This window comes from Schistocerca piceifrons, unplaced genomic scaffold (genome assembly GCF_021461385.2).
Source record: "Schistocerca piceifrons isolate TAMUIC-IGC-003096 unplaced genomic scaffold, iqSchPice1.1 HiC_scaffold_551, whole genome shotgun sequence".
Classification (NCBI taxonomy): domain Eukaryota; kingdom Metazoa; phylum Arthropoda; class Insecta; order Orthoptera; family Acrididae; genus Schistocerca; species Schistocerca piceifrons.
Window position 1 is genome coordinate 39654 of NW_025728790.1, and position 22198 is coordinate 61851.

General features: G+C 40.4%; 1 protein-coding gene across 1 annotated transcript in view; it reads right to left on the reverse strand.

Moving 5' to 3' along the window:
- LOC124757567 (ubiquitin carboxyl-terminal hydrolase 8-like) overlaps positions 1-22198 on the reverse strand; it is a gene marked incomplete at both ends in the record, with an annotated part of 115452 nt that overhangs the window by 35552 nt on the left and 57702 nt on the right. Inside the window, 2 exons of the mRNA XM_047249068.1 lie at positions 2013-2175; positions 6234-6390. Coding sequence (XP_047105024.1) covers positions 2013-2175; positions 6234-6390 — 320 coding nt within the window. The remainder of the gene's footprint in view (positions 1-2012; positions 2176-6233; positions 6391-22198) is intronic.

The window sequence follows — 22198 nt, forward strand, 5'->3', positions numbered from 1 at the left end:
CACCCACTGAAAACATCTGCTCTGCTCTTGTCTTAGCTGAATACTGGCATACCACAAATCGCCAGCTATTAGGATTGATGAGCTTTGGCATAGGGGTTGAAGCAGCATGGAATGACATACCTGTATCATTCAAGCAAGCTCAGTTTGACTCTGGGCTCAGCCATGTTACAATCATTGTTGCTGCCAGAAGTGGCATTTCTGAGTATTAAATTTCGCAGCCTGTACACCCCTGAGTTGCCTGCAAATTTTACCACATATTCTTCCTACTATATTTTACAGGTACAGTAAGTAAAATTTCATTATTTACTATCTTTTTTGGTGTTTCAATATTAATGATTAGCATTTTTCTTTATAGCAGGATGTGACTTTTGTTTGTGGAAAAAATTATGTCTGGTTGGTGGTTCCTCCAATGTCATGCACAATGTTCAGTGGTGCAACAATGGACAGTGTTCTAGTTGTTGAGGCAACTCCTAACAAAACACAGATTTTCTCACAGACCGATGCCACATCCTGCAGTTAATTAAATTACGTGTGGACAAGTAGTACCCATTAAGTCCTTCATAAATGTAATGATTTAAACTTGAAAGGCAAAAGGATATAAAACAAACAAAGTGCAAAGTTTCAACTTTCTCAACTACATAATAAATTTGAGGCAACTGTCACGTCACTTCAGTTTGTATGAGGGTAAGTCAATTATTATCTGCAATTTAGTTATATTTTTGTTTATTTTGGTAGTACTGTCATTTTACTTTGATGATGCATGCTTTGTTTATTTGTTGTTATATCTTTGCAATTTTCAAGCTGCTGGGTTAGTTGGAGGGTATAAGATGAACATCAACAAAAGCAAAACGAGGATAATGGAATGTAGTCGAATTAAGTCAGGTGATGCTGAGGGAATTAGATTAGGAAATGAGACACTTAAAGTAGTAAAGGAGTTTTGCTATTTGGGGAGCAAAACAACTGATGATGGTCGAAGTAGATAGGATATAAAATGTAGACTGGCAACGGCAAGGAAAGCATTTCTGAAGAAGAAAAATTTGTTAACATCGAGTATAGATTTAAATGTCAGGAAGTCGTTTCTGAAAGTATTTGTATGGAGTGTAGCCATGTACGGAAGTGAAATGTGGATGATAAATAGTTTAGACAAGAAGAGAATAGAAGCTTTCGAAATGTGGTGCTACAGCAGAATGCTGAAGATTAGATGGGTAGATCACATAACTAATAAGGAGGTATTGAATAGAATTGGGGAGAAGAGGAGCTTGAGGCACAACTTGACTAGAAGAAGGGATCGGTTGGTAGGACACGTTCTGAGACATCGAGGGACTTTCAGGGCATTTACAGGAGCTGAATGTAAATGATCAGTATTTAAACAAAATATAACTTCAAAGCTAAGATATCTCAACTCTGTATGAGCAAACATTTAAATAAACTTCCCCTTAAGATGAAAACCCTAGCAAAACAAGCAGTTTAACCTTTCCATTAGAAACACTACAGTTGTTTACTCAGTGATACAGAATTTATAGAGCATATAGTTGTGACATAGCATACAGTAACTTCCACACTGTGTTTAAAGCAATGTAACACTGTACCCTTTAACAACACAGATAACTGTAACTTTAATTTTAATTGAATATGGAATGTCGTATCTATGACAGAGGTATGTGCATTTTTTGAGCACTATAATATTCCTATGACAAATATTAATTTGGATCAGTCAGAAAATTTATTTTGATCTCTCTCTCTCTCTCTCTCTCTCTCTCTCTCTCTCTCTCTCTCTCTCTCTCTCTCTCCCCCCCCCCCCCCACACACACACACACACACACAAACACAGATATATATGCACAGCTACACTGTTGCACAATGGTCTTAAAATGAATTTCTAAATTCGGTACAAATAAAGCAAAATAAGTACTTTCTTTCCTGCAGACAGTGTGCTAAAATTTCTATTACAATTTTGTTGAATCATGAATTCATGCAAAAAAGTGACACTGCATAAATTAACATTTTCATACCTTTATCAATGTGTCTTTCAGGATCTTCAACTTACTGTCCTCGTTGAGAGCTGAATGTTTTGACGTCCAATCCATGAGAATTATTAAGTCAACTTTTCCACGTTTTGACCACAATTCTTTAGACTTTGGGGGTAACAACTTTTCCAGTGTAGCTGCACTTTGCCTAAAATACGTAATATAATTTGTAATGAACATAGTAAATTAGGGTCACGCATTAAATCCTGTTCATTAAAATTCATCTATTAACACTGCTATGGAAAACTGAAAGAAAGTAAATGCTTTAGTGCAGGAAGGGATGCAAACTCCACTACACGAAGTGTCTCAAGATATAAAAAGACCACAATATACAAAACTGATGGCTGCTTAAATATTCAATGAAATCAATTAGTTTTTAAATAACTGCCAATCTTATGTAACTAGTTTACATCATCTTCCTGAACAAGGGGCCTTGTCAAGACGGGGTGGCTTTTGTGTATCAATGATATAGATAGCTGTACCAGAGGCACAACCGCAATGGAGGGGTATCTGTGGAGGGGCCAGACCAACTTATGATACTTGAAGAGGGCATCAGCCTTTTCAATGGTTGCAGGGGAAACAGTCTTGATGATTGATCTAACCCATTACTGCCAAGCCATCTAAATAAAAAGCTACTTTTTTTTTTGGTGGCAAAATTATGTTTTCAACAATGCAAGAACAGTCAGTCGAATATGTGAGACAGTAGTGCTAGTACTTGTATTTTAAACATTATTTATCTGAGCCAATTCAACATTTACAATATTTTCCACAGGACCTATACATGCATCAGATTGTTCATGGTCCTTTTTTAGTTCAGTGATCAAATTATTGAGGCCTGTAATCTCTTTTCTCACACAGGTATTAATGGTACTGCAAACAGCTCAATGCAAGGGGAAACTACAGCTGTTATTTTCCCCAATTTTCTCCAATGTCATAATGCTCTGTTGTATGGCTTAGTGATGATGGCAGTCTTTTGGCTACAGTAGGCTGGCTAGGGAATTTAAAAACAGAAATATATAGGCCACTAAATATAGTGGTAATTGGTGAAGGGAAGTGGCAGGATTAAGAGGATTTCTGGTTAGGACAGTGCAGGATTATTAACACAATATCAAATAGGGATGTGTAGGAGTAGGTCTCATAATGAATAAGAGAATAAAAATGAGGGTAAGCTGAGGGTAAGCTGCTACAGATACCATAGTGAACACATTATTGTACCCAAGAAGTCTTGAAGTCAACACCCTCCACAGGAGTAATAGATTATATGTCAAATAGCTCAGCAGGAGATGACAAGATTGAAAGAATGTATGAAATAAAAGAAATTATTTAGATAGCTACCAGAATAGGCCAACTCTTAATGAAAATCACGATTCCTGGACAACTGAACTGTTTGATATCGCTTTGTGATGTATACAAAGTAGGAAAACTCTTGGGCACAAGTAAGAGAACTCTTGGGCACATATTGTAACCATGCTGAGTAGCTGATTTAACTTTTGTCTGCATACTTAAGACATAATTATGGTGATCTGTAATTAAAATGTGGTGAAACATACTATTTTCAAAACTATGCACGGAAAGTGTAAACAAAACTCAAACGTCATATTTATAGAATCTATACACTAAGGCCAGTTAGTAATTACTGTACAATTTAATAAAAATACCTGGGACATATGTTAGCAATAACATCCAATCTGTAACTAAAAAGTTATTAGCTACATTTTGTACATTAAGTATTACTGTAAAAAGGTGTCTTAAATGTTTTGGCGATAACAACTGTTTTATTTTGCATATTTATTATTGTGAAGTAATTTTCATGATTTATAAATCCAAACACTGTAACTCTTTACAGAATACTATTCAACTTTTAATGGTAAAGTATGAAACAAACACTTGTGCTCAGATTTCCATTACTGTAAAGTACATAAGGTCTGGAACCAATATCTGCAGATAGTCAGTGTTCCATCATCATTTAGGCACGAAACTTGTGTAGCTCTGTGATGCGAACAAACAACAATTCTACAGTAATTAATTGTTTGGCCATATCATTTTCTAGAATTGATTAATCAGGACAAGAAGATACTGAAACTACAGTGAACCCAGACTTACTTACAGGTGGAGATACTTGCAGTGAAGACATGCACCCAATCTTCAATATCAAGAATATAAGTTTAGTATTAACATTCATAGACTAACAAAGTGTTTACGTTATACGATGAAAATTTAACTTTGATAAGAGACAGGAATTTGAAAGTAAGAAAAGGAAGAAAAGGGAAGAAGATGCACTTGTCGATCATTCAGTCCATTCATTAACTTATAGTGTTTCAACTCTCAATCTTTGGACAATAGGACATTATTATAACACTTAGATGAATTTATTCACTCATTTGTGAAGGGCCTATTTTTTGATAGTAGACGCACCTTTTTGTCCCCCCTACTGGCATACACTGGAAACAAATCGTGCAAGACTTGTTCGCAAACAAACAGACAGTTTTCATTCATATATTGTGCTTGTCTTTCTTAATATGGTATAGGGAACAAAATCTATATTAATAAATTACTAACCCAGTTGATGGTTCAGAGTCCTAGTTGTAGTTATCCTATCTAAAAGCTCTCAGAGTAACAAAAATTTTAAAAGGTGTAACACAGTGAGAGAAATATTATAGCTAGAAACCGTGTATATGTCTTGAGGCAGCATAACTCACTGCAAGCAAATTAGCCAGAATTCATTCACCCAGTATTTGTGAATGAGTGCATTCAGTAACGTGCAACATACTTTATACACAATTTGAAACCTTTAGAAAACTTTTTCTCACTAACGTGCCCCCCCACCCCCAGAAAAAAAAAAATTACTTACTGCATTTTTGCTGCTCAGGCAATAAAACTGCTCCATTAGGCATGATGTTTTAAATTATTATTCTTTATTACTAAGTCTTAAAGTACTAGATGAGAGTGTCAAAAGTCAAAGTAGTAGATGAGTTTTGCTATTTGGGGAGCAAAATAACTGATGATGGTCAAAGTAGAGAGGATATAAAATGCAGACTGGGGATGGCAAGGAAAGCGTTTTTGAAGAAGAGAAATTTGTTAACACTGATTATAGATTTAAGTGTCAGCAAGTCGTTTCTGAAAGTATTTGTATAGAGTATAACCACATATGGAAGTGAAACAAGAACAAAGAATAGTTTAGACAAGAAGAGAATAGAACCTTTCAAAATGTGGTGCTACAGAAGTATGCTGAAGATTAGATGGGTAGATCATGTAACTAATGAGAAGGTACTGAATAGCATTGGGGAGAAGAGGAATTTGTGGCACAACTTGATTAGAAGGAGGGATCGGTTGGAAGGACATGTTCTGAGGCATCAAGGGATCACCGATTTAGTATTGGAGGGCAGCGTGGAGGGTAAAAATTGTAGAGGGAGACCAAGAGATGAATATACTAAGCAGATTCAGAAAGATGTAGGTTGCAGTAGGTGATAAAGAAGCTTGCACACGATAGATTAGCAAGGAGAGTTGCATCAAACCAGTCTCTGGACTGAAGACCACAACAACAACAACAACAACAACACATTTTGCAGGCTGTATCCACATACAACTGCAAAATTATATCACTGTACAACACACAGTTCATGACATATGACATCATAAACATTGTGATGCATGGAAAACTATCTTTTGCCTAAAACAGAGTGCAAATTATCTCAATATATTCATTGAGCTCTTAATGACTTCCAACAAACTTTAAATACAATTTCAATCCTTTTCCAAACTTTTTCTCGATTACATGCTTAACATCACAGTTTTAACACTTTAGCCCATTTGTAAAGTAATCAGAAGTTTGAAGCTATTTTCTACATGGCAGGTCTATTCTTTAAAGAATACGAGGTTTAGTGGTGATGTACTAATCACGTACTATTCCTCTCATCAGTTTGCTTAACTGTGCTTAATATACATTGTATAATATTCAAAGATTGTATTTTAACCTTATGGGAAAAGGCTGAATTTTTGTACTAGAAGCTGATCGAACAGTAATTAAACCAAGGGTAACTGACACATGCCTACTAAAGGTAATTCCTGAATGTCCGGACCACAATCAGCTTGGATATAACTATGTCGACAAAAAACTTTTTTGTGTGACTTGTTGCTTCAATGAATTTGTTTTTCATAACTTTAATTTAAGCCTACTGTCATCAATGGCATTAGCATGTCACTTACCCCTTGTTAATGATTTCTTCTGGAACATTGGCAATACAGTTTCCGAGTTTTATGTGGGACTTCACAAAACATGTAGTACGACGAGCATCAAATATTACTATTTCCAGTTTGTGGTCCATGAGAAGTTCAAAGAGCTTCTCACTAGTGATACTGGACTCTGAAAAAAGTAAAGTGCCCAAGGTACGAAGTTATAACACTTTGCTAGAGCCATACATAGTTAGTACTAAAATGAACTATAAACAATCACATTAATTAAAGGAATGGCAATGAAGTTACTGTGTTTGTCAATAGCAAATTACCAAGAATCTACTAAACTGCATCTGCTCTATTACAATCTTCCCTATCACAACGTAACAAACAGAAATATCTCACATGGATTACAGAAGAGATTGTATACAATTACTTCTGTACAATCTCTGTGTGTGAATCTATGATTTTTCTGTGAGATGCCAGGCTTTTGGTTGTGAGTACATAATAAACAAATACAGGTTCTTAACTGATTTAAAATTCCTTAACAATAACAGCTGTTTCAGCACAGATTAGAATATCATATAATTTTTACAGTGATAAAATATTTAGTAAGAATGGTCTCCAAAGCATCAGTCCCTTGGAATTAAATATTTAGCAGTAAAAATAACAACTTACTGAGTGTTTGAAAGTCTCATAAACAAGATTGAGAACTTTGTGCCTCCCCTCCCCCCAACTCATACACACCTGTATGGCTATAATGTGCTGGCTGAATACACCATGCTGGAGTGCTGGAACTGCAGTCCTGCCGCTTGACTGGGGTGATGTGTTGTTTTCAGTGGGTTTGGGTGAGGGGAGAAATGATCAGGAACAAGACGGAGGGTTGTGGAAGGATGCCTGACAGCTGGGAAGGAGATGCAGTTGGTGCATGGGAAAGGAATACAGGAGGGAGATGCAGCAGGCACACAAGATATTAATGTGACACAGGCACTAAGATTGGTGAATTCGTGCAGTGTACAGTCACAATAATGAGGAGGAGTAGATTGGGAGGAGGAGACACAACACAGTAATAGGAGACTTCAGGGAAGATAATGGGAGTGCAGTATTAGTGAAATTAAGCTCTTGGGTCAGGGAGGAGTTGGGTGTAGGACAGAGGGTTGGCAGTGAATGAGGCCATAAGGTTTATTACAGCAGAGTTGGTATATGACATGACTGCTTTCACAGGTGACCCCAACTCTGAGGGGATAGGATAAACCTGTGACAGCACTCAAGTCAAATATGGTGTGTGATGTATCTGACAATTCTTACACCTGGGTCTTCCATAGATATTTGACCCAAGTGGCAAGGAGTTGGAAGTGGGTGTCAAAGTACTATCCTGACACCCATTATGCAATATCCAGTCCATCCCTATGCCACACCTACTACCAATTCCTTGCCACTCTAGGATTTATCTGAAAGCTAGAAAGTTCTCATTCTTGTTTATGTGCCTTATCACAACTCAATGCCTTTAATATTCAGAGTTCTTACCATTACTCCTAAATATTTGCACTCCAGCATGACTTTCCAATGCCACATTTTGATATTACACAGTTTTCCTACATCATAGTCCTACATATGGAGCTTTTGACAAACAAGAATGGTTTCATATCACACATGAAATTTACAGCTTAGAATCAAAACTTTGAGAATAGTAAGCCCTCTGTACCTCTATGAGGGACACAGCCTTGTTAAAGACCTAACCGTGTGGGCGGGGAGTTATTCTCATGTGAAGTGGAGAGCTATACAATTGTAGCATGGCCACTGTAAGGGGCGAACAGACCTTAGCAGATGAACCACACATAGAGTGCCCCACAATGCTATATCTCTCCTATATTCACTCCCTAAGTCCTTCCCCAGTTCCCCGGATAGCCAACACAAGGTATGATGCGACCCATGTTGAGGGGTGCATCCTCTGGAATACTGTGCAACATCCCTATGTAATTAGTCTTGCATCGCAAGGGGTTTCACTGTGTCGACTGAATAAATCCCCTATTCTTTGTGGATTGAAATGGAGAACATGGAACAAAACTAAAACTAAAACTAAAGAATGGCTTCCTAAACATAAATAGAGGGAACTAAAAGGTCTTTAACCTGAGACGTCCAAAAAAGTACGTCTCAGAGTGAAGGGGGTACTCAGACCTCTTCTACCTCTAAGACAGGGAACAGAGAACAAGGGAGCAGTCTAATGTTCCCACTTGCCAGGATACATGGATCCATAGAAACCTGAGTAAAAAGAAAAATAGGAGAAACAGGCCTACAGCACAACAGCCTTGGTTTTGAGGATGGTGGTTTTCCAACAGGGATATCATGTGGTCAACATAATCTCGCAACTTGTTCAGATGGCTGTCTTTGAGAAGATTGGGGAGGATGCTAGTCCAGGTCCCAAACTCAGATGGTTCTATCTGGACAAAGGTGCTCTTTGTCAGCAAGGGGATGGGAACAGTACCTTGGATTAGAGAGGTGGTGCCCAAGACATCTCTAAGGTATGAGGCAAAGCTGCTGGTCAAGACAGCAGCTGAGCTCTTCAAGACTGCAAAGATATCAATTTGGGTACTCAAATTCCTCCAGGATACTCCTCCAAAGACTTTGTTTGAGAAAGTACAGGTGCAGAACCAGAACATCTTGACAGGGGACAGGAGGGTAAACAAATGAAAGCTTGTATCAGGCGGGCTCAGAGTTCTCACAAGTTGCCATCGGGATAACCACACGCATCAGAAGTAACTATGGCAGCAAGTTGGATGCTGCAAGTGTTGCAGATAAACCTATGGCACAGTAAAAAGCAACTACCACCCTGAGTCGTCTTCTGGGAAGACAGGAGATTTATGTGCCCCTGATCCAGGAACCCTATCTACATTGCGCAACGGAATTAAAAAATCAGTCTTTCAAAACTATAACTGTCTCCCGTTCCAATGAATCAGTTTGAACCTTGGCTCAAAGGTGCCTAAAACCTTCTTCTGTAATGGTGCAAAAGTGTGGCACCCTGCAACATCACACTTGGCCATGACGATGCTTCAAACAGCAAGGTGTCGACACATGTGAGAACAAGGCCATAACTATAAGTTCATGTTATGTGCAAAGAGGGTTCATAATGCCACATTGGTACCAAATTTCACTACAAATCTGGCTAAAGCCACCATGGAAATGTCACTCAATGGGACGGTCATCATAGACCCTCTTACTAACATTTCAGTCCTTCTCTTGGGACCTCTGCAATGGATGTCAGAACTATGATTCCCAGTGTTAAAATCACAAGGTTTTCTTATGAGTGGCCGAGCAAAACATTTCAGACACACTGCCACTCAGAATCAAAACAAAAAGGCCTCAGAGGATAGCATAAAGGACATACTTGAAATAATCCCTCTCTGTGACATGTTGATTCCCACACAATTCACAGTAAAAAATGACTGTTCGCAGAGTGATGAGCAACAGGAAAACATTTTTGACAACCTCCTGGTCGACTCAACCCTTCTTGACAGACATCACATGGCTGCATCCCCACTGAACATGATTTCACACCTTTGGAGTGTTGTGCAACCACAGTTTTGCTCTGTTGCACAGGTAGTAACCATTTGAGACCATTAAAACCCATCTGATGAAATCTGAACATGATCTGAAACAGCAAAGGGTCCTTATGCCCCTTCTGTCCTACAGTTTCATGCCCTCCTAGGGCAGATGCCAAATTGATGTGTGTGAATAAAATAGCAAGGCGTGCCTATTAGACCCTCACCAGTTTGGCAAATCCCTCTGTGGCACTTACCCAAATTTATTAAGTACTTTAAAACTGTACATTTATAAAGAAAACCCGTGAAATACTCCTAGGCACCCAATGACTAGCAACTGGCCTTGGAGGTGTGTCAAGTGCTTGCCTACCTGCAGGTGCCTCGGGCTACTTTGCAGATTTTCTCTGTAAAGGTACATTTTTAAAATTCTCAATAATGTGGGCAGGTGCCACCAAGGGATGTGCCAAACTGGGGAGGGTCTAACAGGATTCCTTTGCTGTTTTATTCACGCATGTAAATACTGCACACCTCTGTGATAACACCACAGAGGAGCATGAAACTGGAGAACTGAAAAAGTATGAGCCCTTTGCTGCTTCAGATCATGTTCAAATTTTGTCAAATGGTTTTGAATGGTCCTCAGTGATTCCACCCTGTACATCAGAGCATAAATTGTGGTCACACTGCACTCAAAGGGTGAGATCATGTTCAATGTTGTTGTAGCCCCATGATGTCTGTTGAGAAGGGCTGAGTTGTCCAGAAGGTGTCAACAGTGACAAAGGTTGCCCAAAACATCTTCCTGTTGCTTGTTGCATTGTGAACTGTCACTTTCGACTGCAAAATCTGTGGGAATCAATGTCCCAAGGAAAGAGGCAATTTCATTGACGCCCTTTATACCATACCCAGAGGCCTTTCCATTTCGATTCTGAACAGTGGTGTGTCTGAAATATTTTCCTCCGCCATCCATAAGAAAACTGTGTGATTTCAATGCTGGGCATTGCCATTCTGACCTCCATTGCAGAGGTGTCAAACAAAAGGGCGAAATGATTAGAGGGCTGTGGACAACCTTCCCACTGTGTGACACAACCATGGTGGCATTGGGCAGAATTTTGGTGAAATTTGATGCCAATGTGACATCATTAACCCGCTTGACACATCACATGAACTTCTGAGTGCTGGCCCTTTTTATGTGTTGACATCTTGCTGTTTGAAGCGTCGCCGAGCCCGGGGGTGGCATCTCTGGCACCACGCTTTTGTACCATTACAGAGGAAGGTTGTAGACATGCTTGAATCAAATTTCAAACTTGTTAGTCAGAATAGGAGACAATTACAGGATTTTGAAACAGTGATCCTCTGATTCTGTTCCACAATGTATAAAATGGGAGCATTTCAGACCATGGAGGAACTGGAGGTAAGTTGATTTATACCAGAAATCTAAATAAATCCAGAACATGTATTTATGTTAAAAATGGAATTTCATTTATGCCAGAGGTGGACTTCTGTTTGAAGGACTTAGTGACCACCAGGATGAAACAATGTGAGGAACGAAGCACAGGGGAAAATGCATTAGCCTCAGCTTAGCTTCTGTACCAGGACAGTACTACTCCTTCCCAGGAAGTGGGAAGACTGATACACAGGTGTTCACAGCAGAATGGACGACAACTGGTTGGTTATGATGCCAATGCCCGTAACACGGTGTGGGGAAGCAGTGACACCAATAGCAGAGGTCAGCACCTACTCGATTACCTACTAGACAGCAATTTGAAAATCTTGAGTAGGGGTAGGGAACCTACCTTCAAGACCAGAAGAAGGGAAGAACTAATACGTGAAATAAGGGAAAGACAACAAATCACCTGAAGCAGATCAATGCATGAAGCACAGAGACATGTATCAGAAAACAGTAGTCACACTAGGTTTCAAGCACTAGCTCTTTTTCTATCAATAGCACACACATTCGCACACACATTCACAGACACACACACCCCCCACACCCCACAGGCAACCAAATGCACACTCTCATAGCCACAGCAAGACTAATTACTGATACCCGATTATGAGAAGCAGGTGCTTGAGCTGATGGTAGTGGGGAGGGGGTACGGAAGCATGCAAGGAGATGGTAGTAGGAAAGAGGCAGGTCTTTGGCCATATGACTTCACAGCCACATAACACGACAAAAAGAGTACAGAGGATACAGCAGAAATAGATAAATAGATGTGTGTGTGTGTGTGGGGGGGGGGGGGGGGAGGGGGTGGAGATGAAGATGAAGACATAGAAACTGAGGGGAGGGAGAAGGAAGACGTATAAAAGCAGTCATTTTACATGCCAGCTATGCTGCAATTACTATACTGCATTCTATGTAGGCATGATATGTAACCAACATGAATAGCCGTCGCCAAACTGTGTCAAACCACAAACTTGACTAGCACCTAACTGTCAAACATGCGGCACACAACAAATCCTGCACTCTCACAATTCCTCTGCCCTGAAGCTCCGCTAATCCCCCCCTCCCCCGCCCCCCTTTTTCCTTTTTCAACCCACCTTCATTCTCTCTCCCCTTCCTTTCTCCCCCTCCCCGCCCCCCATTTTTTTCCCTGTAACCTCTGTACTCCTTTCATCTTGATGTGTGGCTATGGAATCATCTACCCAAAGACATGCCTCTTTCCTGCTACCACCTTCTTGCATACCTACTTACTCCCTGCCCATTTCCATCAGCTCAGGCAACTGCTTTCAATAATCGTATAGCAATAATTACTCTTGCCATGATATGGGAGTGTGCATTTGGGTGTCATTGAGGTAGTATGTGGGCATGTGTGCGCTATTGCTAGAAAAAGAGCTAGTCCTCAAAAGCTAGTGTGAATGCTGTTTTCTGTTATGTGTCTCTGTGCTCCACGCATTGATCCACTATAGGTGAGCAGTTGCCTTTCTCTTATTTTACGTATTGCTCCATCCAGAAGGGAAGAAGTAGTAATGACATAACTTTTGGGTCCACTCTAAAAACAATGGCATGTGGTGATGGAGCCATTCTTAGCTGACCACATGTATCTTAAGTTTGAGGTTGAAATAGGACTAAACAAACCATGGCCTACAGGAATCCTGGGAAGACAGACTGAGACTCATGTAGGGTATACTTAAGCTCACACTTACCTGAAGTCAGAGCTTTGATAAGCAACACAGTAGATTTTGAGGCAATGCAGTGATATCTGCCATTACCAGATCATATCTAGAAAACAGCAAGTGCAAGTGCACATACAGAAAATGTACCTTCGTGGAATAACAATCAAGAACTGCAAATGAAGCAAATAAGAAGACTGTTAAACCTTGCAAGAAAGAAAGGAATGTGGGCAAAATACTGGGAGGTCCAATGACAGTAAGGAATATATATATTGACAGGCCAATGTCAAAGTACCCAGACTAGTGAACAGGGGTCGACAAGAGGTTCGTGAACTTACATAACTTATTGCCCGAACCGCCTGTTTGTGAGCCAAAACTATCATTTTAGAATGGGAAGAGTTATCCCAAAATACAGGGTGTGCATAAAGTCCAGGAATACTTTCAATTATTTATTGCACAAGAACTAAACATTATACAGATGTCATACATATTGCATTTTGAAGAGAAACTGAAAGTTTTTTTTTACAAACATTTGATATGCGAACCATGAGTGACTCGGAAGATATCAATATGGTAATCGAATTCTTGCCATACCTGTCCCAGCATGGCATTGTCGACTGTGGTAGTCGTTTCCCATATTCTCTCCCAGAGGTCTGCTACATCACGTGGTAGAGGTGGTACAGACACCATATCTTTAGTGTGTCCCTACAGAAAAAAGTCACACGGAGTGAGATCTGATGATTGGGGAGGCCATTTCACGAAAAAGCTGTCCCCTTCTGTACCGTGGCCGATCCATCGATGCGGCAGCTCCCTGTTCAGGTACCCACGAACTTCACGATGAATATGGGGTGGAGCCCAAGAAAGAAGAACGGAGAGTCCAATTGCATTTGAGGCATCAGCCATTGCTGCAACATGACGAAGTAGGAATATCCAGTGACAGTGCTCTTGGCAAAGAAGAATGGCCCGTACAGTTTTTGATATGACAAAGCACAACCAACCCATCGTAACGAATTTGTTGTGCCAGTGGTAAGTGGCCTTACTTGTTGGTGACCTCTTACCGTACTTGGTTCTAAACATCTGCTGAACAGCTGTAGCACACCTGTTTTTGTCTAACTCCAACACACAGCAAGCTCGCTCAGCACCTACACTCACCATGTTTGCGACTAGTGCTGACTATCACCAAATTACCAAACTACGCTGTGGCAGTATACATGAAAAAAAACTTTCAGGGTTTCTCTTCATAATGACATGTGTATGATATCTGTACAATTCTTGGTTCTTGCGCAATAAATAATTGAAAGTGTTCTCAACCTTTACGTACACCATGTATAATACCACACGACATAAGCGAATGAAAATAAGCAAAGTATACTAATTTTCACGTTGAACGGTCACGTACTTCAGATATCATTCGAATAGTAAAAATGGCAGCATTAAGTTTTTGAAGAAGATCCTGAACGTGGGCTTTCCATGACAGTTTATTATCTATCCGAACACCTAGAAATCTGAACTGTTCATTTTTACTAATCATATGTCAATTCTTTGAAATTAAAACATCGTGTTTTGTTGAATTGTGTGCTAGAAACTGTAAAAACTGAGTCTTACTGTTATTTAGTTTTAGTTTATTTTCTACAAGCCATGAACTTGTCATGAACTGCCTTATTTGAAACCATGCCAATGTTGCACACAACAGCCTTAACTACCAAGCTAGTGTCATCAGGAAACAGAAAAACTGTCGCACAAGAAGCTGAGTAGCAATGTGGTGTAGTGGTTATGATACCAAACTGTGGCATGGAGGGTCGTGAGTTCAAAACTCACCTGGACTGTACAATTTTAATTTCTATATTCAGTTCGCGTACATTCTAGAAGTATCCACAAATGTCAAGAATCATTGTACTGGAATGTCCTGTAGCTGTATATATACTACGTGTGTTCTGGCAGGAGGCAGTTTGCTCCGTGCTCTTGTATGTGCAAGTGCAGAATAAACCTTCGTTAAGTGAAGTTAGTGTTCGTCAACCATCTAATTACACTTTCTTCTACATGACATTATTCTGGTGGAGGCACCTGGTATTGGAACTTGTGATAGCGGACATTATCGATGACACAGTGGCTCCCATCAGGCCACGACAGAGCCATCGTTTATGTGGCGAGAAACCCGAGTTCGAACCATATTCACCAGATCGCAATCTATTGGAAACAGAAGAAGAGGAGGACGTTACGATGACAGCAACTGTGTGCCACCACATGAAACATCCTTCCAGGTTCTCTGGTGACGATAGCCAAGATCCAAACAAGTGACTGAAGACATATGACCATATAGCCAAATTTAACAAATAGGATGATACCATGTGTTTCGCTAACGGATTTCTCTACTTGGAGGGCACTGCCAAGCAATGGTATGAGAACAACGAGGAGAAGTTCACAAGCTGGGAAGTATTCCAGGCGGAACTGCGCACGTATTTCAGCGACACACAACGACAAAAGTGCAGGGCTGAAGATAAATTAAAGTACAGGGCACAGCGTCCATGAGAAACTACTGCATCCTACATTCAAGAAGTCTTGGAGCTGTGTAAAATAGTGGATCCTAGAATGAAGGAGGAAGATAAGGTAGCACATCTCATGAAGGGTGTTGCTGAGGACATGTATCAAGCCCTACTCCTAAAGGAGGTTTCAACAGCAGACGACTTCATAAAATGGTGCCAGTATATCGAGACAATGCATCAAAAAAAGAATTACATGCAAGAAGTTTGAACAGCTTCCAAACGGTGTTCATCAGATAGTGAGAGCGGAAATCCAGAAGGCACTTGGATTGCACAGCGAGCAAAAAACCGAGACGCTTCAAGAGGTCATAAGTGAGGAAGTGGAACAGGCACTGAACCCAATACCCCGTCCTTCATTTCCCTTTCAAATGGTGAAAAAGTCGAGACCCAGGTGGAGCTATGTTCCTACAATGCTGCATGAGGAACCTGTCTGCGCACCATGGAAGAGTGACGTCTGGAGGGCCCAGGATAACCAACCAGTATGTTTCCACTGCGGTCAACCAGGACACGTGGTGTGCTATTGTCGAGAAAGGTAGTGGATATTTGTTGACACCGGCGCCAGAAGACAGCAGACTGATCTTAGCCGACACCAACTCCTGGGCAACGAAGATGAACAAGAAGATGTGGATGCAGGACGACACAGGTCACCATCGCTGCAAGCTAGTGCTGGAGAGGATGCTCCCCAACACGCCGATCAAGTTCTCCATCACCGCTTAGAAGCTCCAGCCTATCACCTACCTGCTGCAACCTGGAAAACAAAGGGTGTGACCTTCCTTGGAGGTGAGGCTACCGCCCTCCATCGATCACTACAAAAATGATAGGAAACTACATAGATATCCTCCTGGATGGCCGACCAGCCCAAGCTCTTGTGGACTCTGGAGCAACATATTCAGTCATTTCGGAGAAGTACCGTCGCCAGTTGCAGAAAACCGTATTCATCGACAACAAAACATCTCTGCTGAAGGTGGCTAATGGGAAATATGTAAAACCTACACGAAGATGTACCTTTCTTGTGGGTATAAGTGGCCATACACAGCCCTTAGAATTCATCATGTTACAAGAGTGTAGTCGTGATGTCATTCTCAGATGGAACTTTTTGAAAGCTCCTCAGGCAATTATAGATTGTGGTCACTCGAAGATAAGGGACAGGAAGATGCGAATCCAAGTGTGTGGAGACTGTGTGCTGAATGAAGTGATCATTCCTGCAGTCAGCGCTAGAAAGGTAATTGTCGCATGTCGTGCCATGCATCAACCCATGGATCTTGTAGTGGAATGTAAGAGAAACCACTGAAGAATAACTTTGTCATCCCAGCCTCTGTCATCTCATTTAAGAATGAATTTGGTGAAGTGTGGATAGTTAACTGTCACAGAGAATTGCAGATCCTTCCAAGACACATGTGCATAGTAATTGCTAAGCCATTAATTGAAGAACAGCTGAGCATCATAGAAACCTTCTATGCCAAATCTGTGGGCAAAATTAGTGCTACCACTACGAGACAAGATCTTCTAGCCCGACTATCACCAGATCACACTAAGGAACAACAGAAGAAGCTACTTGTCATTCTTCAAGAGTTCTCTGAATGCTTCAATCCACATGTGAAGAGCCACTTAGACAAATCGGCAGTGAAGCACCGGATTAGCACTGGAGACCATCAACCAGTAAGCCAGAGAGCATGCCGTGTTTCAGCAACAGAATGTCGAATAATTTGCGACAAAGTAGAGAAAATGATGAAGAACGACATCATTCAGCCTTCACAGAGCCCATGGTCGTCACCAGTGGTTCTCGTCAAGAAGAAAGATGGCAGTTGGCACTTATTGTGTTGATTACAGGAAGCTTAATAAGGTAACTAAAAAGTGCATTTACCCTCTTCTATGAATTGATGATACACTAGATTGTCTGAAGGGAGCTAAGTTTTTCTCAACCATGGACATGTTCTTGGGATACTGGCAAATTGAAGTAGATGTGGCTGATCGTGAGAAAACAGCATTCATCACCCCTGTGGGCCTGTATGAGTTTAAAGTAATGTCATTTGGTTGGTGTAATGCATGAGCAACTTTTGAACGGATGATGGATAATCTTCCAAGGCAACTGAAGTAAACAATGTGTCTTTGTTATTTAGATGAGATTATGGAGTTCTCAGAGACATTTGATGAACATATAAAAAGACTGAGGGTCGTTCTTAAGTGTCTCCAACAAGGTGGACTGGAACTTTAAGTGTCTCTTTGGAGCAAAAGAAATCAAAATATTTGGACACCTTGCGTCAAACGAAGGTGTGCGGCCAGACCCAGAAAAGGTGAGATCTATAATGGAACTTCCTTTTCCTAAAAGTATTAGAGATGTGAGAAGCTTCCTCAGATTATGTTCTTATTACAGTCATTTTATCAAAGACTTTTCTATCAAACCCAGGCCATTCCAAGAGATGTTAAAAGCTGATCCTAAATTTGTCTGGGGTGCTGCTCAACAAGATTCTTTCAATGTGCTGCAAAAAGATGACGACTGACCCTGTACTTGGTCTATATGATGAGAGAGCACCTAAAGAACTACACACAGATGGCAGCGGGTATGGGATTGGTGCTATTCTGGCGCAAATTTCGAATGGAAAAGAGAAGGTTATAGCCTATGCTTCTAAGACACTTAGAAAAGCTGAGAGAAACTACTCAACTACAAAAGAGGATATCTTGCTGTGATCTGGGCCATGTGCAGATTTCGACAGTATCTCTATGGAAGGCCATTCAAAGTTGTTACAGACCATCACTCACTTTGTTGGCTGACAGGTCTTAAGGATCCAACAGGACGACTCACCAGGTGGGCACTATGTCTTCAAAAGTATCATATTACCATAGTGTACAAAAGTGGAAGAAAACACCAAGATGCCGACTGTCTCTCAAGAAACCCTGTGCAAGACCATCAAGACTTTGATGAAGATAGTGACTGTCTCGCTGCACTCCAGGATCTCTCTGCTGAGCAGAAGAAGGATGCCAAGATATCTCAAATTATGCTTGCCTTATATCAGTCAAAGGATGTGAAAGGACAATTTAAGATAGTTAATGGATTACTTTGCAAGAAAAACTTTGATCTGTTTAGAAAGAGGTGGCTACCAGTGATTCCTAAACACATGCGCTTAGATGGTCTACAGAAATTCCATGACATACCTGAGGCCGGACATTTAGGATTTATTAAGACATACGATAGGATCCGCTAGAGATTTTTCTGGTCAGGTTTATTTAGAAGTGTCCGTCACCATGCATAGCACTGTCGAGAGTGCCAGAGGAGAAAGGCAGTTCCTCAGAAACCGCCTGGCCGACTCATACCAATCCCAATAGATGAAATGCCTTTCCAGCATGTTGGGATTGACCTCCTCAGATGATTTCCAACATCTTCTAGTGACAATAGATGGATTATTGTTTGCACTGATTATCTGACATGGTATGCCATTACGAAAGCTGTGAAAAGAGCCAAAGCATCCGAGGTAGCCAAATTCATCATGGAAGACATTGTATTGAAACATGGTGCCCCAAGGTCGTTAATTACGGATCGAGGAAAGTTTTTCAATCGAATCTTGTGACAGAGATAAGTCGTTGATGCAACATTACTCATCACATGACGACTGTCTACCATCCACAAACTAACGGGCTTACTGAAAGTCTTAATAAGACCTTGGACGACATGCTATCAATGTTCGTCAATGTTGAGCAGAGCAACTGGGATGAGGTGCTACCTTTTGTGATGTTTGCCTACAACACCGCCAAACAAGACACCACAGGATTTACGCCATTTTTCCTGGTGCATGGCCATGAGGCGACTACGATGATGGATACTGTGTTTCCGTTACATCCTGATGACGTGGATGACGACTACATCAGCCAGGTGTTAACCAGAGCTGAGGAAGCTCGGCAGTTAGCTCAACTCTGCATGCTGCAGGCTCAAGAAATCAATCGCAGAACATATGATACGAGCCACCGCCCTGTTGTCTACCACCTGGGTGGCCTCATCTGGATCTTCACTCCTGTTCGGAAGGTTGGTCTCACTGAGAACCTCCTCAGGCGCTACTTTGGACCTTATAAGGTCGTAAGACAGTTGTCTGATGTTACTTATAAAGTTGAAGATTTTGACACTGACATTAGATGACGAAACATCGGAGATACAGTCCACATCCTTTGAATGAAGCCCTATAAGGATCCTGTAAGCCAGGGTAAATTCAAAACTCCAGCTACAGGCAACAAGCAGAAAGGTGACGAAGAGCGTAGCGACAAAAGAAGTTCTAAGAAAATCATTGCCAGGGCGAGAATCAGTCACCAGGAGTTGGAGTACGCAGGACCGATGACTTGTTCCCGGACTAGGAGACGCTGTTCTCTTAAGGAAGGAGCAATGTCACAGAAGAAGCTGAGTAGCACCGTGGTGTAGTGGTTATGATACTACACTGTTGCATGAAGGGTCGTGAGTTCAAAACTCACCTGGACTGCACAATTTTAATTTCTATATTTGGTTCGAGCACATTTTAGAAGTATCCACAAATGCCAAGAATCATCGTACTGGCATGTTCTGTAGCTGTATATATACCGTATGTGTTCTGGCCAGAGGCAGTTCGCTCCGCGCTCTTGTATGTGTAAGTGCTGAATAAACCTTCATTAAGCAAAGTTAGTGTTCGTCATTCATCTAATTACACCTTCTTCTACGTGACATTATTTCAAGTTACCCGAAATACTAGAGGGCATATCATTTATATAAATAAGAAACAGGAGTGGCCCCAACACTGATCCCTGGGGCAGACACCCTCCCCATTTTACTATTTTACTGTACCCCACTCAGACCCCACATCACAGCCATTCTCAACACTATGAATAATGACGTTTTGCTGTCTGTCGCTAAAGTAAGAGGTGAACCAATTGTGAGCTACTCTCTGTATTCCATAATGGTCCAACTTCTGGAGTAATATTTTGTGATTGACACAATCAAACACCTTAGTTAAATCAAAAAATACGCCTAGCATTTGAAACCTTTTGTTTATCACATGCAGTACCTCGCAGAGAAAAGAGAATATAGCATTTTCAGTCAATTTTTAAAGATGAACTGTATATTTGATAGCAATTTGTGTGATATAAAATGATCAGTTATCCTTACATACACAGCCTTTTCAATAAGTTAAGCAAACATTGATGACACAGAAATAGGTCTGAAATTGTCTACATTATCTCTTTCTCCCTTTTTATAAAGCGGCTTTACTTCTGAGTACTTTAATCATTGAGGAAACTGACCATTCATAAAAGAAAAATTACAAATATGGCTAAATACAGGGCTAACATATGCAGCACAGTACTTTAATATTCTGCTAGGCACTCCATCATATTGATAAGAGTCCTTAGTCTTCAGTGGTTTAATTATTGACTCAATCTCCCCCTTATCTGTATCACAGAGGAGTATTTCAGTTATCAATCTCGGAATGGCATTTGCCAAGAGTGTTATATGATTCCCTGTAGAGACTAAATTTTTATTTAATTCACCAGCAATGCTACTTATACCTTCTGTTAATGCTTCAGGTGCTGAATGTTTATGTCTGAATTCAGGATACAAGAGAACTCAGACAGGATTTCTGCTGGGTGCGATGAATGGCAGCTAGCTCTAAATATAAAAATTAGCAATATTGTGAAAAGGATATCCTTTTCATAATATTATTGATAATATGGCTAATACTGTTGATATTCCAATCTGAACTTCCCGTTATTTGAACAGATAAATTAATGCACAAGAGTGGTAGAAACAGTATTAGTAGTGCGTTGCTTGAGACAGTTATGGCAATTAAATATCTAAGTGTCACAGTGGAAAGCAAAATGAAATGGCCAAGCATGTAAGGTTGGTAGTAGGGAAGGCAAATAATCAGCTTTAAGTTGTTGGGAGAATTCTGGGAAGTGTAGCTCATCTATAAAGGAGATTGCATACAGAACACTGTGTGACACATTCCCAAGTCTCAAATGTTTGATATCACCACCAAGTCAGGTTAAAGGAAGACATCGAAGCAGTTCAGATATGTGCTGCTAAATTTGTTACCAGAAGGTTCAAGCAACATGCAAGTATTATAGAAATTCTCTGTGATCTCATATGGGAATTCATTGATGGAAGATGATGTTCTTTTCATTCTTATAGAAATTCTCTGTGATCTCATATGGGAATCCATGGATGGAAGATGATGTTCTTTTCATGAAACACACTTGAGATAAATTAGAGAAATGGCAATTGTGACTGACTGCAGAGCAATTCTACTGCCACAGACATACATCTCACGCAAGAACTGCGGAGACTAGAAAAAAGAAAATAGGGCTCTTACAGAGGTATACAGTCATTTTTCCCTCACTCCTTTTCTGAGTTGAACATGAAAGGGAAGAACTAAGAGTTGTACAAGATACCCTCAGCCATGTATAATATGGTGGCTTATGGAGTATGTATATAGATGTAGAATATTCTGAATATGATACATGGAAGGAATACATCATGCTTTCCATAAAACAATTGCAGTATGACATCAGTAGTAATTAAGAGAAACCATGAAAAACAACTTCTGTGGATTGAGCATGGAGTATATCAGATGAAAGTTGTACAACTGCCCATTTATTGCCAAAAATAAGCTATAAACAGATGAGTACATAAACGTCTAATTACACTTGCAAAATGTGCTCACTGAATAACAGTCAATATTAAACAAGAACGAAAAATGCTCTTATCATAGCACAAAAAAAGGTGAATATGTCCTGGGCAGAGTTAGGGATGTAAAAGAAGGGAACTAACTTTTTGACTTATCTGGTAACTTCAAAGACA